The sequence below is a fragment of the Silurus aristotelis genome (genome assembly GCF_946808225.1).
Source record: "Silurus aristotelis genome assembly, chromosome: 13".
NCBI lineage: Eukaryota > Metazoa > Chordata > Actinopteri > Siluriformes > Siluridae > Silurus > Silurus aristotelis.
Genome location: NC_139586.1, coordinates 20,619,618 through 20,643,645, shown reverse-complemented (window position 1 = coordinate 20,643,645; position 24,028 = coordinate 20,619,618). Strand labels below are relative to the sequence as shown.

At 38.2% G+C, this 24,028-nt stretch overlaps 1 protein-coding gene across 1 annotated transcript in view; it reads right to left on the bottom strand.

The window, feature by feature from the left end:
- Window positions 1–24,028, bottom strand: part of fah (fumarylacetoacetate hydrolase (fumarylacetoacetase)) — a 29,751-nt gene that overhangs the window by 1,538 nt on the left and 4,185 nt on the right. The window contains exons 6-13 of the mRNA XM_083559283.1: window positions 17,278–17,375; window positions 12,203–12,255; window positions 9,082–9,181; window positions 7,254–7,384; window positions 5,832–5,907; window positions 5,691–5,737; window positions 1,093–1,194; window positions 39–156 (exon numbers count right to left, since the gene is read on the bottom strand). Of these exons, the coding sequence (XP_083415409.1) occupies window positions 39–156; window positions 1,093–1,194; window positions 5,691–5,737; window positions 5,832–5,907; window positions 7,254–7,384; window positions 9,082–9,181; window positions 12,203–12,255; window positions 17,278–17,375 (725 nt within the window). The remainder of the gene's footprint in view (window positions 1–38; window positions 157–1,092; window positions 1,195–5,690; window positions 5,738–5,831; window positions 5,908–7,253; window positions 7,385–9,081; window positions 9,182–12,202; window positions 12,256–17,277; window positions 17,376–24,028) is intronic.

The window sequence follows — 24,028 nt, the reverse complement described above, 5'->3', positions numbered from 1 at the left end:
AAAAAAAAAAAACCCGAACACACACTCTTCATTCATACCTGTGAGGGTGACCTCATCTCCATCCTTAAGGAACGTCCTCGTCTCTCCTCCACCTAGCTCAATGAACTTTGATCCTCTCCATGAGAGCTCCAACAACGAGCCGAAACTTTCCGGATCCTTGAAACACAACAAATCTAGTTGTTGTTGTCGGTAGGCCAAATTCATAGATGAGATTGTTTAGCCTACAATTTTGCCCTAATGTGCTTTAAGACATTGCAAATACACTTTCCTGATCTAAACATTGATTTGATGCCCTCATTTCTGCTTTACTAATGACTGAATTATTTACAACAGGCATAAATACAGCACATACTCTATATGGACAAACTTATTGGAACACCTGACTTATGTGGTTCTTTTCTAAATTGTAACCAAAAAAATGGTACAGCCCAGAGAACATCCAGTTTGAAAATCTATGCTTTTAAAGTAATTAAAAACAATCATGCTAGCTAGTATTAGCATGCTGGGTTTGTGTATCGTCAGTAGAGTTGTAGGCTGATTTATGTTAAGTTTGTAAACTATCTTACCAGTGTAGATTTATTCATTGATAGACACTCAAAGCACTTTTGTACTCTTCGACAAGGGCGTCTGCTAAATGCCATAATTGTATCATTATGGCGTCCTATATACGTTGTATAGACAAAAATGCTGACTTCACCCCAGGTCTCCTCACATCACCTACATCAGTACTTGTACCAATACGATTTCCACAACCACCCTTTAAAACACTCTAAAGAAACATCTTCCCAGAAGAGTGGAGGTTATTATAACAGCAATAGGGACAAAATGTGGAATGTTCAAAAAGCATATATAAATCTTATGGTCAGATGTTCACAAAATTCTGCCCCTGTAGTTTAGGATTAAAATATTGTATTCTCTAATATGCCACTGTGCGTTAATTAGCTAGCTGGGCAACAGCTCTATGTTAGTGATCTATTGTTGTTCTGCACGTGTTTAACTCCTTACGCTTTTAATTATGTTAAATACTCTCTTAATGATTAAAAATAATATCAAATGTAACACACACACACACACACACACACACACACTGACCGGTCCACTGATGGTGCCTGATGCCAGCAGGTCCCCTGGCCTGACATTACAGCCGTTCACTGTGTGATGCGCTAACTGCTGCTTCATGGTCCAGTACATGTACTGAGAAGATAAACAACATATAAATTGACCTTAAACAGATGAGGATGCCGTAGCAGATTATTTATTACACACTTTCTTTTTAAAATTAAAATGATTATTATCACTGTGACAATGAATATACCAAAGGAAAGTTTTTATTTTTAATTTTTTATCAGGTACCTTGCAAGCATAGCAAAGATGATTATGGAGAGTTTACTTGAAAGAGGACAAGTTTATGTTTCCTGACTAAACTTTAGTTTTTTAGTTATTTCACCTAATTAATCTCCTTGGATAACCTTTAGGTGAGTTTGCAGTGCTCTCCAACTCCTATTAGTGCCGTGAATATCAGCATATCTCAAATAACATCGGATGAAAGAGCGTGATAAAATATAAGCATAGATAAAAGCATTGAAAGATTCATTCAGCACTCATATATCCATCCTTTAGCTCCATTTTCTGCTATTTAATAATCTGTGAATCTTAGATGCAATTAATTAAATAAAAAACAAGTATGTGGAAAAAAAAAATGGCTTTGTATTTTCTAGCTAATTTTGATAAATTTTTGGTTGTAGATTTTTGTTGTTGTTTGTTATTGTGTTTCATGCTTACGGGCCACATTCGATGTTGAAGTTAATTATTTCAGTGAATTGCAAAATATAACAAACTTTTATGTGCTGTTTACACATGTACACTAATATGCAACTAAACATTATAAAGTTTGAGCCGCATTACAATGTACAGCATGGTTCAATACTAAATTAGCATAGAGACCATGCTTCCTGTGACTGACAGGCACAACGGCTACGCCTCCTTCATTCAGGCCTGGGCAAAAAGACCACTGCTTTATCCCAATTTGGCTTCTTATAAAATGCAAAAGTAAGTACACCTTGTGTGAAGATAAAGTACACACATTTCAGTGTGTAGCAAGAGACATACTTAGACATTATGTATCGAAAGACAATGCTGCCGCCTACTTACACACACACTATTAACAGCTTTTATTAATTAATTACTCCTTATAGAACTTATAATATTTAATTAAAATAACGATTTCCTTGACATTTACACCTCTTTCATTTATACCTCTTTAAGATGCGTCCCTTCAAATAACTGCACCCTGGCGCCACAAAGTGTGGGCAATATTGTTTGAAAAAGTGTCCACAGATCCACAACTGAGCAGCTATGGGATTAAGGGCCTTGCTCAAGGGCCCAGAAGTAGAAGCTTGGTGTGGCTGGGATTGGAACTCATGACATTCAAAGCCAAAGTCCAATGTATTAACCACTAAGCTACCACCTTGCACAAAACACAAAGGCAGTATCATTTTGTGAAAATGCCTACTTTTCAACTACCTCTACTACTTGAAAGTATACTACATACCTGATTTCAAAAAAGTTGGGACACTGAACAAATTGTGAATAAAAAAGGAATGTAATGATGTGGAATTTTCAAATTTCAGTATTTTATTCAGAATACAACATAGATGACATATCAAATGTTTTAACTGAGAAAATTTATCATTTTAAGAAGAAAATAAGTTGATTTTAAATTTTATGATCATGCTGCCAATTGACCTAATGAGTTGCAAATTGCTCCTTCAGCAATTTCTTATATGTACATTTAACTTTTCCGGCCTCTTATTGCTAGCTGTCCCAACTCTTTTTGGAATGTGTAGCTCTCATGAAATCCAAAATGAGCCAATATTTGGCATGACATTGCAAAATGTCTCACTTTCAACATTTGATACGTTATCTATATTCTATTGTAAATAAAATATACGTTTATGAGATTTGTAAATTATTGCATTCCTTTTTTTATTCACAATTTGTACAGTGTCCCAACTTTTTTGGAATCGGGTTTGTACATGTACCCTGGTTTGGTAAGTACACTACATTTCACTTGGCAGCCTTTTGCCTGGACAACATCTCTGGTGGCAGTCTCACTGTTTTATTGCTAAATAACAGAAGCTAATGGACACAAAACTTGATTTCACTCTATCCTCTAGTACATTAAATTAAGTCTGGTGCAGAGTTCTAGAATAAGATGGCTGTCGCAACAGAAAACAGATAACACCCGATACCAGATAACAGCTTATAGCGCAGACTCCAAGGTCAGACTGAATTGTAACACACACTGTTACTTCAGCAAAAAGGCTCAAGTAATAACCAAGATGAAATTTACGGTATGGCCTTCTTGAGTTTAAATTACATATATTACCTTTTATAGACAGCAAATGTGACAGAACCTACACACTATTACAGTGTATCATCATATACTGGAGTCTGATCATGTATAACAAACCTAGTGGATATTACAAGCTTTACTTCTGGCTTTGAGGGTGTATTTTACTATTCGAAGTTGAATCCAAAGTATATACAAAGCACAGATATTTTCAAAAACAATGCTAGAGATTGGCAAATAAGGCACAATGTTCTAAATCAGACAAAACACTACACAAAAATGTGTTTGTGAAATTATTTGTTGGGATCAGAATGGAATGATGCATGCTGGACATATTGTGCTATGAGTGGATATTATGGAAGAATCAAAGTATGTTTGGGGCAAGTGTGTTTTTACCACTCTCTCTCTCTCTCTCTCTCTCTCTCTCTCTCTCTCTCTCTCTCTCTTCATCTCTTTCTTGTCAGTAGAGAGATGAGTGCAGGAGCAGTGGAGTGAAGAAGGTATTTGGAAAGTAGGCATTTTCACAAAACTATACCCCTTAAAAATATGTTTTGTTCAAGGTATAATAATGAAATTGTTTTTTTTAGTCCATTTAACTCTATCAGGTGGCAAATTATATCACATTCATTGTCAGTTTTTTTAAGCAAAAGCTTTCAATAGAACATAAACAATAGACCACTGATCTACTGCATAATCTCCCGTGCCTATCAGGACTAAACCTGATACCTCAAGCATTCTGTATCCTTTAATGTACTCACTGTCCCAGCTCAAGAGCAGTCTCTTTGTAAATCACCAGGACTGAAGGTACTGACACAAGGTCTCCGGCCCTTAATTGAAACTGTCCCTTGCGATCTTTTTTTTAGCTTAACTGCAGGAGGGCAGTGGTATTTTGGAGATGGATGGGACAGTAGTTCATTGCAGAGCACCATTCACACACATTCATGCCTAGATGTATTTCTTCTAAGCCTGTACACATGCTGGCACGTTTTTGGGAGGTGGAAAGATCTGCAGATACCAGAGGGGAAAAAACTCTGGCCATGTCTACACAGTGACGGTGTTTTATAAAATGCAGGGCGGAAAGTCAAAGAGTCTTATGGTTTGGATAAGCAACCTTTGGAAAACTATTGAAAACAGTAGTGTGGACGTTTCAAATTTAAACGGATTAGTGTAGAGGAAGCTTTAGGATTGAATGAGGAAACCCTAGAACTGACATTTACAGCCTACTGAAAATTAAGGGATGCCTCACCAGAACCTTCCTGGTCAGTAAAGCAACACACTGAGCCTGTGGCCTGTCAGGACTGCCATACAGTATAGCCTCTGCTAGAGACTCAAAGATTATAGTATCATTGCATTTCAGTTCCTGGCCTCCAAAATGGAAAGGAAGCAATGGTGAAATTAATTTGGATAAATTTCTCCAGAAGCTGCCATGAGTCTCCCCAGTTTGTGTCAAATCCTTGTTAAGTAAAAAGGATACCTTAACTCCCCTTTCCCCACTACCTTGGAAGGCTGTTAAACACTTATAAAGGACCACTAGCTCTTCCTTGTACCGTTACCAGTAACTGAAAACATTGTCAGGCTTGGCTCCTGCCACCAAAGAAGGCCAAATAGCACCATCTTAATTATATTCAGGGCAATCAGGATCACCTGTGCCTGTGTCTATTTAAGTAGCTATCTTCACTTATGCGCTACACAATCTTAAGTCAACCTTGCTATGTGCTGGAGGTCAAATCTTACTTATTAAAGTCTAATAATTTGCCTTGGCAATTTCTCTGGATGGTGTAGCTTACTTTTGATTCCATTAAATCTCAGTGCAAAAAGTCACACTAAAATCTGGGATTTAGAACTGTGAGCAATTCAAAACAAAGAAACCCAATGTTTTATGTCCTGAATATGAATTATCAATGAGACTGCATTATTTTTTAGTCCCTGTTTAAATATTAACACATTTGTTATACTGGCTATGTTAACTGCTTGGACATAATGTCAGATTTTCCACATGACCAACTGAAGTGTGTTTAAAGAACACTTTGGTTGATTTGATTGAAGAGGCCATGCCAGCTCAATTTCACATTGTCAAATATGCAAAAAAAGAGGACAATGCAAATACTAAGAAATTCTTCAAAGATATTTTACTTTTCACTGAAGTTGTTAGTAGTATCATTTGTAATCAAAACTGTTGAGGTAAATTAGAATAGATGCATTTTCATTGGTGTTTCCAGAATTGTAAGTCCCACTGCATGTAGATTGGAGGTTGTATAACTGTGATGGAGGTGTGAAAACTATACTAAATAGGTACTAAATAGGTACAATAGGTTTGCAATACAAATCAGGGTCTTACCTTAAAGTTAGACTTGCAGATGGTGGTCGCCTCACTCATGCCTTCACCTGATAGGTAGTAAAACAAGACAGTGAAATTTGCCTCACCAATTTTATTTTGCTTGACTAGTTTATTGTGCTGGACAAACTTTTTATTGCCCACCTTTAACTGAGACAAAGAGTCTGATGTTAAATGTGTATGGGTCCTGGTGGCGAAGGTATGGTAGTGGCTCAGGGTCCTAAAATAAGAATATGTACTACAGTCAGATAACAAAACAATCTATAATATAGGAATACTGACAGATACAGCATCAAGGATGTTTCAATACAAGGCGAAACTTAAAAAAAAAAAAGAAAAAACATCTGCTTGTTCATATCTAAATTCGTGATTACTTTATAAAATTTGCTATATTTATTAGTAAAAAAAAACTATTGATTCAAATCAAGATCTCCGACCAGGCGTAACATTATAGCATTATGACCAGTAAAGTAAATAACAGAGGGTGGGATATATTAGGCATCAAGTGAACATTTTGTCCTCAAAGCTGATGTGTTAGAAGCAGAAAAAATGGGCAGCATAAGGATTTAAACAAATATGGGTCGGAGCATCTCCAAAACTATTAAGGGATGTTCCCAGTCTGCAGTGGTCAATGCATATCAACAGTAGTCAAAGGAAGGAACAGTGGTGAACCGGCGACAGGGTCATGGGTGGCCAAGGTTCATTAATGAGCGTGGGGAGCGAAGGCTGGCCTTTGTGGTCTGATCCAACAGACGAGCTCAAAATTGCTGAAGAAGTTAATGCTGTTAATGTTCGATAGGTCAGGACTGTCTTAGCAGGAAAAGGGGCACTAACACAATATTAGGCAGGTGGTATATATTTGAAAAGGGATGCAACCAATTATTATTTTGATAATCGATTACTATGACAATTATTATTTTTTATTATTTTATTTACTATAAATCTATATGGAAAATGTTTGTTCACCGGACCACAAGATTCAGATTCTTTTTCAACATTCTGTTCCACATTTAGTCCCGAATTTCTGTTATAATAACCTCTACTGTTCTGGGAAAGGTGTTCCATTAGTTTTCAGCATTTGCTTGTGGAGATTTGTGCTCTCAGAACGTTTGTAAAGTCAGGTACTGATGTAGGGTGAGGAGACCTGGGATGCATTCAGCATTCCAATTCATCCCAAAGGAGTTCAGTAGGGTTGAGGTCAGAGCTCTATAGCAGGCCACTCCAAACCACATAAAAACATATCTTCATGTGCATATGAGCATTGTCATGCTGGAACAGGTTTAAGTCTCCTTGTTTAAAGAGGGAAAGTTAATGCTACTGCATCCAAAGACTTCCTACACAATTGTGCGTCTTAAACTTTGTGGTAACAATTTTGGGAATAACCATACATTGCTGAAAAAGTAGGATGTCTCAATACTTTTGTCCACACAGTGTATATCATTTTCAACCAGCTGTATGCCATATATCAGCCACACTGCTATTCAATCAATGGTTTTCAAACCAAATATATAAAAACTGAAAGCATATTAAGAATAAAAGGTGTATGTTTAGCTCAATCCCACTGACCTGCACTGTGTTCGTCTCGACAAAAGGCATCAGAGCCTCCATAGGAACAACCCAAGGTGAGATGGTGGTCCCAAAATTCTTCCCAAGAAACGGACCTAATGGCACATACTCCCATGCCTGGATATCCCTCGCTGTGGAAAGAAAAAGAGAGCGAGCACATGTGATTCACTAGCATGAAATTATCGATTCAATTACACAACAATGGATAAGAAGTAAATAAAACGAAGGTGATTGAAAAGAGAAATAAAAGATGGATGGAAGGAAGGGAAAAAAAATAGATGAGGAAAAAGATGAAAGGAGTAGAAACGTATCCATGGGAGACAGAAGACAGGATTAAAAGGACAAGTTTGCGGCTTAAGAAAACAATTTTATAGCTATGACCACTTATAGCTATGACACTCAAAGATTTTATAAGCCTCCACTTTTTTTTCTTCCAAAAAAATGAAGGTTGTCATATCAAATGTCCTGAGGACTTTACTGTGTCAGAAAACTTTAAATAACTTTTTTAATCTGGAACACTTAAATCAGGACAAGGAAGAGGTTTCTAGAAAATATTTCACCTCCCTAGTATTTAATTATCTAACAATGAATCTTGTGTGCAATGCAGTTTGACTAACGGATCAAGACTGTAAGTAACTTGAATGTAACAAAGCGTCCACACATCCAGATGAACTAACGTTGTGTAAATGTTATGGGAATAAGACTGGACTCAGTGTTACTCTATGTAACACTTGTTATGGACAAAAGCCAAGCAATCAGGAAATGTGATGCTTCACAGAGCCTGGTGTAGGTCTCATAAAAAAGCAATATGGGAGCGTGGCATGCTGCGGAAGGTGTCATTGTCGACTCAGAGGCTAACGGTGCAAGTGGTGACAGAATAATAAAAGAAATTGATAGCAGTGTTTACTTTAGATGGCCATTTTGCCATGAACAGGAAACACCGCTAAATCAAGCCCAGTCTGGGCTGTCTCAGACACCCTCTCTTTTATATAGATTTACAAGAAATGAGGTTGTGTCAATATTTCATACGAGGTGGCATTCAGTTTTCCCTTCAGTGTACTTCACCTAAAGACAAAAGGATGGATGATAGCAAAAAAAAAAAAAAGTTCATACACTCACCAGCCATTTTATTAGGAACACCTCTGTTCTAAAAGGTAACATGTCAACTTTTTTACTCACCACAGTTGTAAAGAGTGGCTATTTCAGTGATCATAGCCTTTCTGCTTATATGATTTCTGTTGCAACTGGAGTTAGCGAGCTATCCCTTGACCCTGACTCAATGGCTTGTATCTAAACAGTAGCCTACCAAGAAAGTCATTGTTCACTGTCTTCCTCCTTCCTTTCACAACTATTTCTCTCGAGAGTTTTTCTTTTGGCATCGTTGTGCGATTAAAAAAAAATTTTTTTTTTTCCCGATGCCGTGAAGCTCAGAACACAGGTGAGGTGCGTTTTTTCGTTTCCGTTTGGAAATTTCATTGGTCTAATGTTATGGGGTTCAGTTTTTTGGCTTGAAGTTTGTGAAACTGGGAAAAACCCAGGAAAAATTCATAAATAAGCGGCTTCGTTGTTTAAGCCGCAGGAAAAAAGTAGCGGCTTATAGTCCTAAAAATACGGTATTCTCCTCCGACCTTTCTAGCATTCAAAGTGTATATTATCTTGTATCTACTGTCCAGTACTATTCATGTAAGCAGCTATACATACAGTGTACAGAAGGTCATTTATTACTCATGCCATGTTACAATTCAATAGGAATTCTAGTACCATGACTGACCAGGTATTATTTAGATGACTTAATAGGTACTTCATGGAAAGAAGGAGAAAAACTCACCGCTCCAGTCGTTCATCAGCACCATACCAAAGATGTGTTCATGTGCTTTCTCTATTGGAATTGGCTCTCCTAGTCTGTTCCCAGGACCCACAAAGAATGCCTACAAAGCACACACCCAAACACATGTTACAAGGCTTACAACAAGAAAGCGTGATGCCAATTTTTTTTATTTGCTTTGCAAATAATAAGCTAGTAAGAGAAGGAAATGACCAATAGAGCAGCCTCACATTTTAAAATATTAACTAATGAAGAGAAAAGTCACTTATTTAACTATATATTATGTTTCATTTATACCCTTCTTAATTATGATTGACCTGAAAGCATTGATTAATTTCCTGACAAGAAAGCCTGTTTCCTGAAATATATATATATACAGTGAGGAAAATAAGTATTTGAACACCCTGCTATTTTGCAAGTTCTCCCACTTAGAAATCATAAAAGGGTCTGAAATTGTCATCATAGGTGCATGTCCACTGTGAGAGACATAATCTAAAAAAAAAATCCAGAAATCACAATATATGATTTTTTTACTATTTATTTGTATGATATAGCTGCAAATAAGTATTTGAACACCTGAGAAAGTCAATGTTAATATTTGGTACAGTCGCCTTTGTTTGCAATTACAGAGGTCAAACGTTTCCTGTAGTTTTTCACCAGGTTTGCACACACTGCAGGAGGGATTTTGGCCCACTCCTCCACACAGATCTTCTCTAGATCAGTCAGGTTTCTGGCCTGTCGCTGAGAAACACGGAGTTTGAGCTCCCTCCAAAGATTCTCTATTGGGTTTAGGTCTGGAGACTGGCTAGGCCATGCCAGAACCTTGATATGCTTCTTACAGAGCCACTCCTTGGTTATGCTGGCTGTGTGCTTCTGGTCATTGTCATGTTGGAAGACCCAGCCTTGACCCATCTTTAATGCTCTAACTGAGGGAAGGAGGTTGTTCCCCAAAATCTCGCAATACATGGCCCCGGTCATCCTCTCCTTAATACAGTGCAGTCGCCCTGTCCCATGTGCAGAAAAACACCCCCAAAGCATGATGCTACCACCCCCATGCTTCACAGTAGGGATGGTGTTCTTGGGATGGTACTCATCATTCTTCTTCCTCCAAACACGTTTAGTGGAATTATGACCCAAAAGTTCTATTTTGGTCTTATCTGACCACATGACTTTCTCCCATGACTCCTCTGGATCATCCAAATGGTCATTGGCAAACTTAAGACGTGCCTGGACATGTGCTGGTTTAAGCAGGGAAACCTTCCGTGCCATGCATGATTTCAAACCATGACGTCTTAGTGTATTACCAACAGTAACCTTGGAAACGGTGGTCCCAGCTCTTTTCAGGTCATTGACCAGCTCCTCCTGTGTAGTTCTGGGCTGATTTCTCACCTTCCTTAGGATCATTGAGACCCCACGAGGTGAGATCTTGCATGGAGCCCCAGTCCGAGGGAGATTGACAGTCATGTTTAGCTTCTTTCATTTTCTAATTATTGCTCCAACAGTGGACCTTTTTTCACCAAGCTGCTTGGCAATTTCCCCGTAGCCCTTTCCAGCCTTGTGGAGGTGTACAATTTTGTCTCTAGTGTCTTTGGACAGCTATTTGGTCTTGGCCATGTTAGTAGTTGGATTCTTACTGATTGTATGGGGTGGACAGGTGTCTTTATGCAGCTAACGACCTCAAACAGGTGCATCTAATTTAGGATAATAAATGTAGTGGAGGTGGACATTTTAAAGGCAGACTAACAGGTCTTTGAGGGTCAGAATTCTAGCTGATAGACAGGTGTTCAAATACTTATTTGCAGCTGTATCATACAAATAAATAGTTTAAAAATCATACATTGTGATTTCTGGATTTTTTTTTTTTAGATTATGTCTCTCACAGTGGACATGCACCTACGATGACAATTTCAGACCCCTCCATGATTTCTAAGTGGGAGAACTTGCAAAATAGCAGGGTGTTCAAATACTTATTTTCCACACTGTATATATATATATATATATATATATATATATATATATATATATATATATATATATATATATATATATATATATATAGCTTTAAATTGTAACAAATCATAGGCCTTGACCAATGACTCTTCATATAAGCCTTACAATAAACAGAGAAACACACACACACAAAAGAATTATCAATAAACAAACAAACTGCTAATATTGAACTACAAAAAATTTATATTAATTATTCATGTGAAGCTTTCTGTAGGGATAAGTTCATACTGATTTATTGAAAAGGCTTCATTCAGGATTAGTGTTCTGATTTAAAGCTAATACTTTACATTTTCTACTGCAGGGAATGTTATCAGCGAGGCCGAATTTGCTCTCTGTGCTTTCTCATTTATTTGACGAGCTGGATTGTTCCATCTTATCAGCTTTAAGAGCTTTAAGAGAGATCGAGGAGGGAATGACTTTATAGCCGTTATAACGAAAGTGACAACTTTTACGGATGTCCAAAGAATGTGAGAATAAATGAAGCAAAAGTTTTTACGAAGAAAAATGAACCGTTGGAAAAGTGATGTGTTGTAAATCATGGGATATGTTCATTGGAAATTAATCAACTACAGGCTTGATTATTTTTCTATAAACGCATTTCCAGACACATTTCTGAAAGAGAATGGCAAGCGTTATAAAAAGAAAAGGGTTGTCAAAGGTTTAATTTTGCATTCATTTTCAAATGTATTTAATTTTAAAATTGTAACTTTCCTCTAAGCATAATGTTAAAAACGTAGCAAAATATTAATAATCATAAAATAATAAAAAAAAGTAATATAAAAAATATCAATAATTATAAAATAATAAACACCTGTTAAATCACCTGTTTCTAAATCTCTATTCCTTTCAATAAATCATAGTTCATGTTCATGTAACTGTGTTATTTATCATAAAAAATATTTTATTTTATGAAGACTACATTAAAATAAGCAAGAAATCAACAAAAAATATATATATATTTACTATAAAAAAAAACCATTGATTTTTATTTATTTTGAATACTAAAAGACTGAATTGCACTGTATCTCAGGGTAAATGAATCACTCTGACAGCCATTCAGAAAAGTTTCTTCACTAGGTACAACTCTCAGTAGCTCGCACACAAGCACCCTCACCATTTCCAGCTCAATGTCCAGCTGCTTTGATGGCCCAAACACAGGAGGTTTGGCTGGAATACACACAAGAAAAATAGTAAGTAAGAGGAATTAAAAAGATTAGTTGAGTAGACAGTAGATCTCCAGTACATTAACGATCATCAGGGGAAATCTGTGCTTCCTTCAATCAACCTGTGAAACGTTAGGACACTTCTAATGGTCAGCACAATGGACCATATTACAAAGTTGATCAAAGGCAAGTATTGTGGGATGTAATGAGTGGAATCCCCTTAGAAACCTCCTTGATGTGTTTTGAGAGAATGTGCGTTTGATTTTTGTGATGAATCAGTGTCTCGTGGCTGCAGAGTGACAATACTGCCAGTTAAAGCCTATTGATGTGGCTTCTGAGAGAATCTGCTGCCTCAGAGAAGTTAAAATCAAGTACAAAAGTCACAACCTTCTATTATGACTACAGTCAGCTTTGTTTATTAACAATCTTCGAATATTTACCGTAATTTCCGGACTATTAAGTGCACCAAAATCCCACTGAATTTGACAAAGATTTTTATTTTGAACATAAATACGCCGCACCTGTCTATAAGAGCAGATGCCTACATTGAAACTAATGAACTTTACACAGGCTTTAACGAAAGACAGTGTCTGTAACACGGCTTGTATCTAAACAGTAGCCATTGTTCACTGTCTTCCTTCTTCCTTTCACAACAATTTCTCTCGGGAGTTTATCTTTTGGCATCGTCGTGAATCTTTTCTCCCGATGCCGTGCAGCTCAGAACACAGGTGAAGTGCGTTTTTTCATGCCCGGTTGTTTTCAGCGTAACGAATGATTTGCATTTCCTGTTGACAGTCCGAGTGAGCGGCAGGTCAAACAACAGAGTATCCTCATCCATATTTATGATGTGGTGCGGCCCGATTCAGTGGGAGCGCATCTGATTTAATATAAAGAGTTTCATTGGTTCACCTGAACCCGTTCGGCAATTTCATTGGTCTAATGTTACGGGGCTCAGTTTTTTTGCTTGAAGCTTGTGAAACCGGAAAAAACCCAGGAAAAATCCATAAATTAGCCGCTTCATTGTTTAAGCCGCGAGGTTCAAAGAGTGGGGAAAAAGTAGCGGCTTATAGTCTGGAAAATATGGTACATTTATAAATCAGTCCATATAAGTTAGTACCTCTTTCTCTTTATAATTATATATATATATATATATATACACACACACACACACACACACATATTTATATATACATATGTATATGTATATATAAATACAGTCAAACCCACTTATCTCGACCTCGGTTAACTCATTCATTAATTTTCTCCCGCTTATCCGTAATTCGGGTCGAATCGAGTCTAAGCAGGCCCCCGCCTTCGACTGCTGCCCAATCCTCACAGCACCGTCCCTTACGGTCCCTCCTGCAGGTGGTGAGCCCACGGGAAGGCGGCCCCACGTCACTCCGACGTCACGGACCTTGATATTTCCCTCGTAAGGGACCTCGGTTAACTCGCCAACCCTATTAAGTCGACGTTTTTGAAGTGGAACCGCCAAATTCTCGCTTTGTCTAAGCATTTTTTAATCGGTTATGTGATTTTTTTTTATGTCTCCGAACCCTAATATCTCCAGCACAAGAGGGGGCAAATTTGTCACTTAACGTTGGTTATGTCAGGAATCCCCCTGCCACGCCCCCTTCGGCGGCGGCGGCGGGAGCTCGTCGCAGTCCTGCTGATCACACACACCTGACTCTCATTCACTCACTCATCCCATCTCCTATTTAAGCCCCTCACCTCCACACACTCGCGGTCCGTTATTATTTGTGCATGATCGTATGTGTTGGTTCATTGCGGTCTGTGTAATCGCGTATACGTATCCCGCTACGTACCCTTCTTCTCGGACTCCGCATTCTCTAAACAATGGGCGTTAATTTCCAAGGGGGACGGAGGGGACATGTAAAAAAAATATATATATAAAAAAAAAATCGCACTCTCTATTATATGTATTCTTTATTATATGAAAAATATATGTATTTAAACCTAACATAATTGTGTAAGTAGAACCAACCCCCCCCCTCCCTCCACTAAAACTGCATTTAGAAACAGTTGAGCTCCCCCTCCCCTTCCTCACAGTGGTTTGACCCACTGCCTGCTTTCCCAGTTCATCTCACCTACACACACGAGTCAGGTGTGTGGCTGTGGCTCAATTAATGTTCAACTCCATTAACTAGGGTATTTTATTCACTTTAAATAAAGCGATTCTCTTTAATGTAGTTGATGCAGACTTATTAATAAATTAGTTGCGGCAAAAATGCTGATTACCGATGTAATTTACCATGAATCTGCTATATTAGCGATTAAAATACGACTTATCTAGTTAACATTAGCTTGTTTACAGTAGCTTGTAGCATAGTGCACTGACACTAACACACCAAAGCCGTTTCCCATGCAGTGTTTTATTTGGGACGAGTTGGCATAATGTTAATTTAACATTAACGGCCACAATTAGCATATTGTTTAGCTGTGCATTTACTTAATAAGCACTGTGCTACCGTGGGAGGGGGGTGGAGAGTTCCTGCCGCAAGTGGAGAAGTTTAAGTATCTTGGGGTTTTGTTCACGAGTGAGGGAAGGGTGGAATGGGAGATTGACAGACGGATCGGTGCAGCTTCTGCAGTAATGCGGTCGATGTACCGGTCTGTCGTGGTGAAGAAAGAGCTGAGCCGCAAGGCGAAACTCTCGATTTACCGGTCAATCTACGTTCCTACTCTACCCTATGGTCATGAGCTCTGGGTCATGACCGAAAGGACAAGATCCCGGATACAGGCGGCCGAAATGTGCTTTCTCCGCAGGGTGGCTGGGCGATCCCTTAGAGATAGGGTGAGAAGCTTGGTCACTCGGGAGGAGCTCAGAGTAGAGCCGCTGCTCCTCCACATCGAGAGGGGTCAGCTGAGGTGGCTCGGGCATCTGTTCCGGATGCCTCCTGGACCCCTTCCTGGTAAGGTGTTCCGGGCGCGTCCCACTGGGAGGAGATCCCGGGGAAGACCTAGGACACGCTGGAGAGACTATGTCTCCCGGCTGGCCTGGGAACGCCTCGGTGTCCCCACGGAAGAGCTGGAAGAAGTGTCTAGGGAGAGGGAAGTCTGGGCATCTCTGCTTAGACTGCTGCCCCCACGACCAAGCCTCGGATAAGCGGGAAAAGATGGTATGGTGGTATGGCACTGTGCTACGAACTGACACCACTGTATTTTTTGTATAATCAATTTCTATTCTGTTATTAAGTGTCTTAATTTGTAAATAAAATGTTAAACCATTTTTTTTAATTCCTTGTTTTTATTGTTGTGATTATTTTTTTATGATAGTTTTACTTTATTTATGTAAAGTTTGAATTACCATTGTAATTGACGCAGTCTACATGCTACAATAATAACGATAGAAACCACGTTTTTCACTGTGGGGACACTCTGTCTTTATACTGTAAGTACAATTTGACTGTATTATTTGTGTCCCCCTTCAAAAATTGCTCATGAGAAATTTTATATTTATTGTCCCCCTACTGTTAAATGAAATTTACGCCCATTCTCTCAACGGCACCCCGGATTACCCCGATCCTGCTGTTTTCCATGTTCACACTGTCTGCACCACGTTTATACGTTGCTGCCCAGCGCTGCGCTTTCCATAGCACGGATCCGTGGATTCTCTACACGAACTGTCTCTGCTTCACAAAACTTCGTGGACCGTGCTCCGGGAGCGCACCACTGGCTATTACTGCTTCGCTACAAGTATTGGTGGATTATCTCCTGAGTATTCTCAATAAACTTTGGTTGCGTTTTCTTCAGCTTCCGCCTCCTTATCCGCATTACAGGTTATTGCGATCTGCATGACCAATCAAACAAAATGCTGTTGTGTAAAAAACCTCACACACACACACACACACAGTAGCTATTTTGACAATAATGGCTGTATTATAATAATTTTTTAGAGGACAGTAAATCTGTATTGCTATACAAGATGCACATTGACTACTCTAAATTATATACACTTTTCATTGCTATAGTATTGTCCCTTTAGAAGATTTACTAAAATAGTTGCTAAACAACATGGACTGAGAACTACAATGAGCACCGGAATGTAAGATTATAAGTAATGTCCTTCCTACAGTCGTACACAGTCAGTTGAGATTATGGAACCAGGAGCTACTGAGCAACTCATAAAATAGCTCAACATTTGAGATTATCAAAGATCCAACACCAACTTCTCAATGCCTTCAAACACTCGAAGAGGCCCAATGTCCAAACACTACATGAAGTTGAATCCAAATGGCGCTGATACGTCTCTAGATGGTTCGTGATGTTTGCGGGCTCGGCATCTACTTCTTTAAAGGTCCATACTCTTCATGAGATGGGAAGTGACTGAAGCTTGCGCAACCTCAAGACGCCAGTTTTGTATTGTTTGAATGATTTATCATCACACTTTTGATATCACCCAGATGAGAATGGGTTCCCCTTTTCAGTCTGGTTCCTCTCAAGGTTTCTTCCTCATAACATCCAAGGAATCTTAGGAAATGTGAGCTTACTTTTGTGAGATACTGTGTGTACTATATATATATATATATATATATATATATATATATATATATATATATATATATATATATATATATATATATATAATAATAGAAATTAAAATTGGATATATTTTAGAATAGTCAATGTGCAGCTTGTAGGAGCTTTTTGCTTATTCAGCCACAAGAACATTAGTAAAGTCAGGTACTGATACAAGATAATGAGACTTTGGGATGCATTAATTGTCCTAATTCATTCCAGTGGGGCATTGTCATGGAAACATTGTCAGGTGAAGGGAAGACGCATTAAATAACATCATATACAGTTGTGTGCCCCCAACTTTAGAATGGATCCACATATGGCTGCGAATGCTTTTGCATTTTGTTTGTTTGTTTGGTGAGGGTGACAAACAGCTTTACACAGAATTTGAACATTGAGTGAAGATAATATAAATATACACTGAAACTCTGTGTGTGTGTGTGTGTGTGTGTGTGTGTGTGTGTGTGTGTGTGTGTGTGTGTGTGATTACTTGGGTCTGGCCTCATCTGGCCTTGAGGTCTTCTAATCGGAGTTTCTGAGATGACCACAGAGGAAGCACGGCCATGGTAGCCAACAGGCAGCCTCAGCCTGAGGAGATGAAACAGCATCACTGTCAATCCATCCATTTGCTACATTAAGCCACACATTCACTATCAGTCCATTTGACCTTAAATCTATCACTCCTAATAGTTCAAAGAACAGGGCCATGCACTCTAATACACTCTCTCCCTCCATCTGTTGCAATCTTTCTTTTAGCATTAGAAAGCAATAAATATTGTGGCAGTTTTACAGAATCCAGCTTTTGCCTGAGGCTCAAGGGATCTGTCAGGTTTTGTACAAACACTTTCAATAATAAAGAAAACAGTATTGTGGACATCCAGAAGTCAATAGAAGACAGAAATTATTACAAGTGTTATCAGTGATTGCAGATGATCATAAGGTACTTTGTAAGAACAAAGTCACAATGACTCTACATTCCCATATAAGGTTTTTGAAAGCCACTTGAATTTGTCACATTTAATACTCTTAAACAGAAAGTAGATTTATGAGATATTCTTTGTACTGCTTCAGGCTCTAGCATCTTCCTGCTTTGTAAATCAAGCACACCGATATGTCAGTGCTAACTTACCGTATTTTCCGGACTATAAGCCACTACTTTTTTCACACGCTTTGAACCCTTAACGCTTAAACAACGAAGCGGATAATTTATGGATTTTTCCGGGGTTTTTCCCGGTTTCACAAGCTTCATGCCAAAAAACTGAGCCCCATAACATTAGACCAATGAAAATGCAGAACGGGTTCGGGTGAACCAATGAAACTCTTTATATTAAATCAGACGCGCTCCCACTGAATCAGGCCGCACCACATCATAAATATGGATGAGGTTCCTCTGACGTTTGACCTGCCGCTCACTCGGACTGTCTACTGGAAATGCGAATCATTCGTCACGCTGAAAACAACCGGGCATGAAAAAACGCACTTCACCTGTGTTCTGAGCTGCACGGCATCGGGAGAAGAGATTCACCGGTGGTGATTTTTAAGCGCACGACGATGCCTAAAGAAAAACTCGTCAAAAAGAAATTTTTGTGAAAGAAAGGAGGAAGACAGTGAACAATGACTTTCTTGGTAGGCTACTGTTTAGATACAAGTCATGTTACAGACACTGTCTTTAATTAAAGCCTGTGTAAAGTTCATTAGTTTCAATGTAGACACCTGCGGCTTATAGACAGGTGCGACGTATTTATGTTCAAAATAAAAATGTATGTAAAATTCAGTCGGTGCGGCTTATATTTGGATGCGCTTAATAGCATGGAAATTACGGTACTTAGCAAGGAAAATTCGCAAAAGCATGTTGTTGGTACATCTTAATATATACATACCAAATTAAAAAATTATTGTATCATACAATTTCTGGTAGAAATCAGATCAAATTAGTACTGAACTGAACTGAGCATGGATCACTCATTACTATGCTGGAGTCTCAAGAACACTTGTGCTACTTGACTGAACTTAGTGTAAAAACATTTATACAAAAAGAACATATAAAGTGGTGTTTGAAACTTTGTGAAACCTTTAGATGTTACTATATTTCTGCATAAACACCTAAAATCCTAAAACGTCATCAGATTTTCATACTAACCCTCAAATTGGAGAGCGTTAAACAAAATTACACATAGCCACTTATTTACTGATTAAGAAACGATCTAATTTTACATATATAACAGTGGTAGATGTTTGCAAACTTTCCCTTACTTTATCTGGTGTGATGTGGTGAAGCAATAACTGCAATTATATGTTTCTGGTAACTGTTGATCAGTTTTGCACGCCATCTTGGAAGAATTTTAGCAAATTCATTAGTACAGAAACGCTTCAACTCTAAGGTGTTGGTGAGTTTCCTAATATGACCTGCTTGCTTTAGGGTCTTCCACAACATTACCTTTAGTGATTTGCATTAATGGGATTTGGCAGATGCGCTTATCCAGGAGACTTACAATGACCTTATACTTATAGTGGCAGCCTGGTGGTGGTGGTGGCACAAGTTTTTTTTTACTTAAACCAAAATGTTCTATTTTGGTCTTATCTCTCTACAAAAGAAAAATCCAATAGCCTTCGGGATTGCCCATGTCATTAGTAATCTTTTGCCAGACAGCAATATTATGAGCTCAGACCAAATAATAATAAAATAAAACCAAGGTAACATACATACTAAAATAATAAAAAACAGTGGTCCCCGGAACTCACGGGGGGTCTTAAAACGTAACTGTGAATTTTGGACGCACCCTCTATGGTACCTTGGTGAATTCATCTAGACATTGTGGCAGTAAGTTGGTTCCTTTTTAATGTATACTCAACAGAAAATGTGAAGTAATAGACATTTAAAGATTTTTACGAAATTTGTTATTCCTAACGTTCCTGAACATTCGGTCCCACTGCGGATTCCCACAATTTTAAGATAATCCGCAACTTGCTGTTAGTCAGGTTTCAAACGAGAACCTGCAAATTTCCCGAGCCGCGAATTATCGGGGGTTGACTTTAATACAAATGACATGATATTATTACAATAATGGGTTAGAAAAGTAACACACTGTTTACACTAAATTAACAAGATATAATAAAAAAAAAACCCTCACTTGAAATAACAAAATGTCATATTCAAATCAGCAAGTTATTAAGTCAAATATTAGTTGTTGTTTTTTTCTTTTGGTATTGTTACAATTTGCTGTTTAGGGCGTTTTTTGTAACAATATGATAGATCAATCACATTTTTAATCGTGGCTGAAAACATAAAAAAAACACTCATTCTTGTTACTAAATTAATATATGATTCATATATTTGATCTTTTCGTTTTCATGAATTATTTTCCATATATTAATCTTCATTTTATTATTTTATTCCTGTCAGTGTCTTTATGATGGAGAACGATACAGCAGTTGAAAGCTTAAAATGTCTCTGACCCCATCTAGAGGCTGGCTGCAGTACTGCTTCCAATGATTTTTTTAAACATTTGCTTCCAGCAAGTTGAGAACAACCTTTAATCTTTAACTATCCAGTCTGCACCCATGATGGTCTCAGATTCCTATTATTAGCTGACAGATGTGGAACTTGATATGGTTTTCTTTTTACTGTTGTTGCCCATCCACTTTAAGGTTCAATGTTTTGTGAATGCTGAAATGCTTTTTTTCTTACTATGATTGTAAAGAGTGATTCAATGGCTCATTTTCCACTGACCTTTCTTGTCAAAAAGACATTTCCAACCACAGTATCGGTTGTAAATTAATAAATAAAAAAATAATTTGTCCCTTTTTTTTTTTTTTTTTTTTTCATTTTTTCGCAGCATTATATATAAACTCCAGAAACAGTTGTATGTGTAATTCCTAGAAGATTTGGGATAAAAAAAAATCATTCCAGGGTTAAAGTCACCCAATTCTGATGTTTAATAAGAGGAAAAACATTAACGGATGCTCTTAACCTGTGTATTCAGCATTTTATGCATTTTATGCATAAAAGGCATGGGATTAGCGTCCACCGTTATGTTGATGATACCCAGCTATATATCTCATTGAAACCAGACGATACAGCTCAATTGGCTTGGATAACTGAGGGTGTATTATTAAATTCTGATAAGATGGACATTTTGCTCACCGGCCCAAAAAAACAGTGCATAAAAGCTACAGCATTTTAACCTGCATTTAGAAGGATGTTCTGTAACTCCTAGTTCAACAGTAAAAGACCTGGGAGTTACTTCATATCAACCATACTAGAAAAATAGTCTTCTTTCAACTTAAAAATATTGCTAAGCTAAGAAATGTCTATATCTGATGCAGAGAAGCTCGTCTATGCATTCATGACCTCCAGACTGGACTATTGTAATGCATTACTAAGTGTTTGTCCTGCATCAATAGTAAACACGTTACATTTAGTCTAGAATGCAGCAGCCAGAGTTCTCTGGCTCAGTTCTCAAGGTCGAGAAAATAGGACCATTTAACCCCAATCTTATCGTCCCTACAATGGCTTCCTGTTAAGTTTCGAATCTACTACAAACTACTGTCACTAACTTACAAGGCCATAAAAAGCTTTGGCTCCCATTTATCTATGCAGTCTTCTAACACGCTACAATCTGTCACGCTCCTTAAGTTCTCAAAACTCCGGACTTCTAGTAGTGTCTAGAATAGCAAAGTCCACTAAAGGTGGTAGAACATTTTCACATTTAGCTCCTAAACTTTGGAATTAGACATATAGCTCTGACTGACTCTAAATTAAATGAAGAAAAAGAATCTTTATTATATTCTCTTTCAAAAGAGTTTTAGACTGTTTATATTCATAGTATGTGTTCCAAAGAATGCCTTTAATGACTGAGACCTTGAAGCACTTTTGTCACTCTGGATAAGACGATACGTCGCTCTTTATTGGGGCGTTTGCAAATGCTATTAATGTAAATAAAATTATATATAATGCATCAATGTTACATTCCATTAAGATATAAGCATTCTGGAAAATGTTATACATTCTTCTTCTTATTTCGGCTTCTTCCTTCAAAAGGTCACCACAGCAGATCATCCATTTCCATACCTCTGTCCTCCACATCTGCCTCTTTCAAACCAACTACCTGCATGTCTTCCCTCACCACATCCATAAACGTCCTCTTTGTTCTTCCTCTTTTCCTCCTTCCTGGTGGCTCCATTCTCAGCATTCTCCTACCGATATACCCCATGTCCCTCCTCTGCACATGTCCAAACCATCTCAATCCTGTCCATTGTTGTCACTCCCAACGAAAACCTCAACATCTTCAGCTCTGCTACCTCCAGCTCCACCTCCTGTCTTTTACTCAATGCCACTGTCTCTAATCTATACATCATCGCAGGTCTCACCACAGTCCTATTAACTTTCCCTTTCACTCTTGCAGATACTCTTCTATCACAAATCACTCCTGCTATCACTCTTCTCCACCCACTCCACCCTGCCTGCACTATTTTCTTCACTTCTCTAACACACACTCCATTACTTTGCACTGTTGACCCCAGCTCCCTGAACTCCTCCCCCTTCACCACCTCTTCTCCCTGCAACGCACCACTCCACTGCACTCCCTCTCATTCACACACATGCACTCTTACTGCTACTGACTTTTATTCCCCTTCTCTCCAGCACTTACCTCCACCTCTCCAGGCTCTTCTCCACCTGCTTTCTACTCTCATCACAAATCACAATATCTGGAAATGTTATATACTCTATGGGTATATACTCTAAAAAACCTGACCATAAGATTAATATTTGCTTTTTAAAAATCTTATTCCACATTTAATCTTATTTAGGTATAATAACTAAAGATTTTCCACAAGATTTTGGAGTGTGCTTGTGAAAATCGCGTGCATTAGTTTAAGGAGAGCTGGGTTGCAGACAGTGTTCGAATTCATCCTGAAGGTGTTCAGTAAGATTGATGCCAGAGCTCGAAAGCAGGCCTCTCAAGATCTTCAACTCCAAACCATGTAAACTATATTTTCATGGAGTTCACTTTGTGCACAAGAGAAATGTCATGTTGGAACAGGTTTGAGTCTCCCAGTACAAGTGATGGGAAAATTTTATTCTACCACATCCTGGGGGAAGAACCACAAAAGGAAAGCCCGGTGTCCCAATATTATTTTGTCCATATAATGTATATGTGTCTAATTACATGGCTTTAGGAAGTTATTTATGTTGAACAGTGCACAAGCCAACTGCAAAAAACTTATCAAGAGCTATCTAAGTAGCAGCCTGTCTCAGGAGGATTAAATGGATTGGAAATACTGTACCGAGTTCATCCAGATATAGGACTTAGAATTAAAGAAGATAATCGATAACAATGCTGAAAAGCAAGTAACTTAACTAAGCTTTGCTTTTATTTGGTTTTACAGCTCAGTGATTGTTAAATCTTTAAAGTCAGGCTGCAGTAACAAAATATTGCAACGGGTACACTTGCCTTCGTTTCATCATCGGAGAAGATCATCTGAGTCCTTCTCCCCTCAAGCACGGACATTTACACCACACTCTGCATCCGCAAAGCCAACTGCATTGTGGACGAACCCACATGCCCCTTACACACACTCTTCACTCTACTACAAATCAGGGAAGCGGTTCTGAAGCATTCGGGCCTCACGTCCAGAATGTGCAACAGCTTTTTCTATCAAGATACGAGGCTCCTCAACATACAGAACTGAACTGGAACTAAAAGTCACACACACTCTCACTCAACTGTGTGTTACTGAGCTGCTACAAATATAACTCAAACACACACTTAATACTCATTTCGAATCACACACACATATCTTTAGTACCACCCATATTATACTATGATTTTATTCTAACTACATAACTTTACATGCTGTTTTTGCACATTCATTTGACTGCTGCTGTTTTGCACAACATTTTGTGTTTATATACAAGTACACTCCTGTATACAGTCCTGTTTTGCACATTGTATTGTATACCATACAGTAGGTTTACTGGTGGCACTATTTTGTGTATTTGTCCTACACTGTCTTGTGTTGTCTGTTTGCACTGTTTTTGTCTTTGCACCAGGTTGCACACAATGCAATTTATGTGGCGAGGTCAGCTTTCTTTAGTGCTTAGCTCTGTGGTCTTGTAGCTCTGTGTTGTTTTAATGGAGCACCAGGATTCTGGTAAAAATGACAATAAAACCTTCTTGACTTGTTTGTTTCTAAAATAACAACATTTTGCTTAGTAGCAAAGCTTGTTTTACAATGCT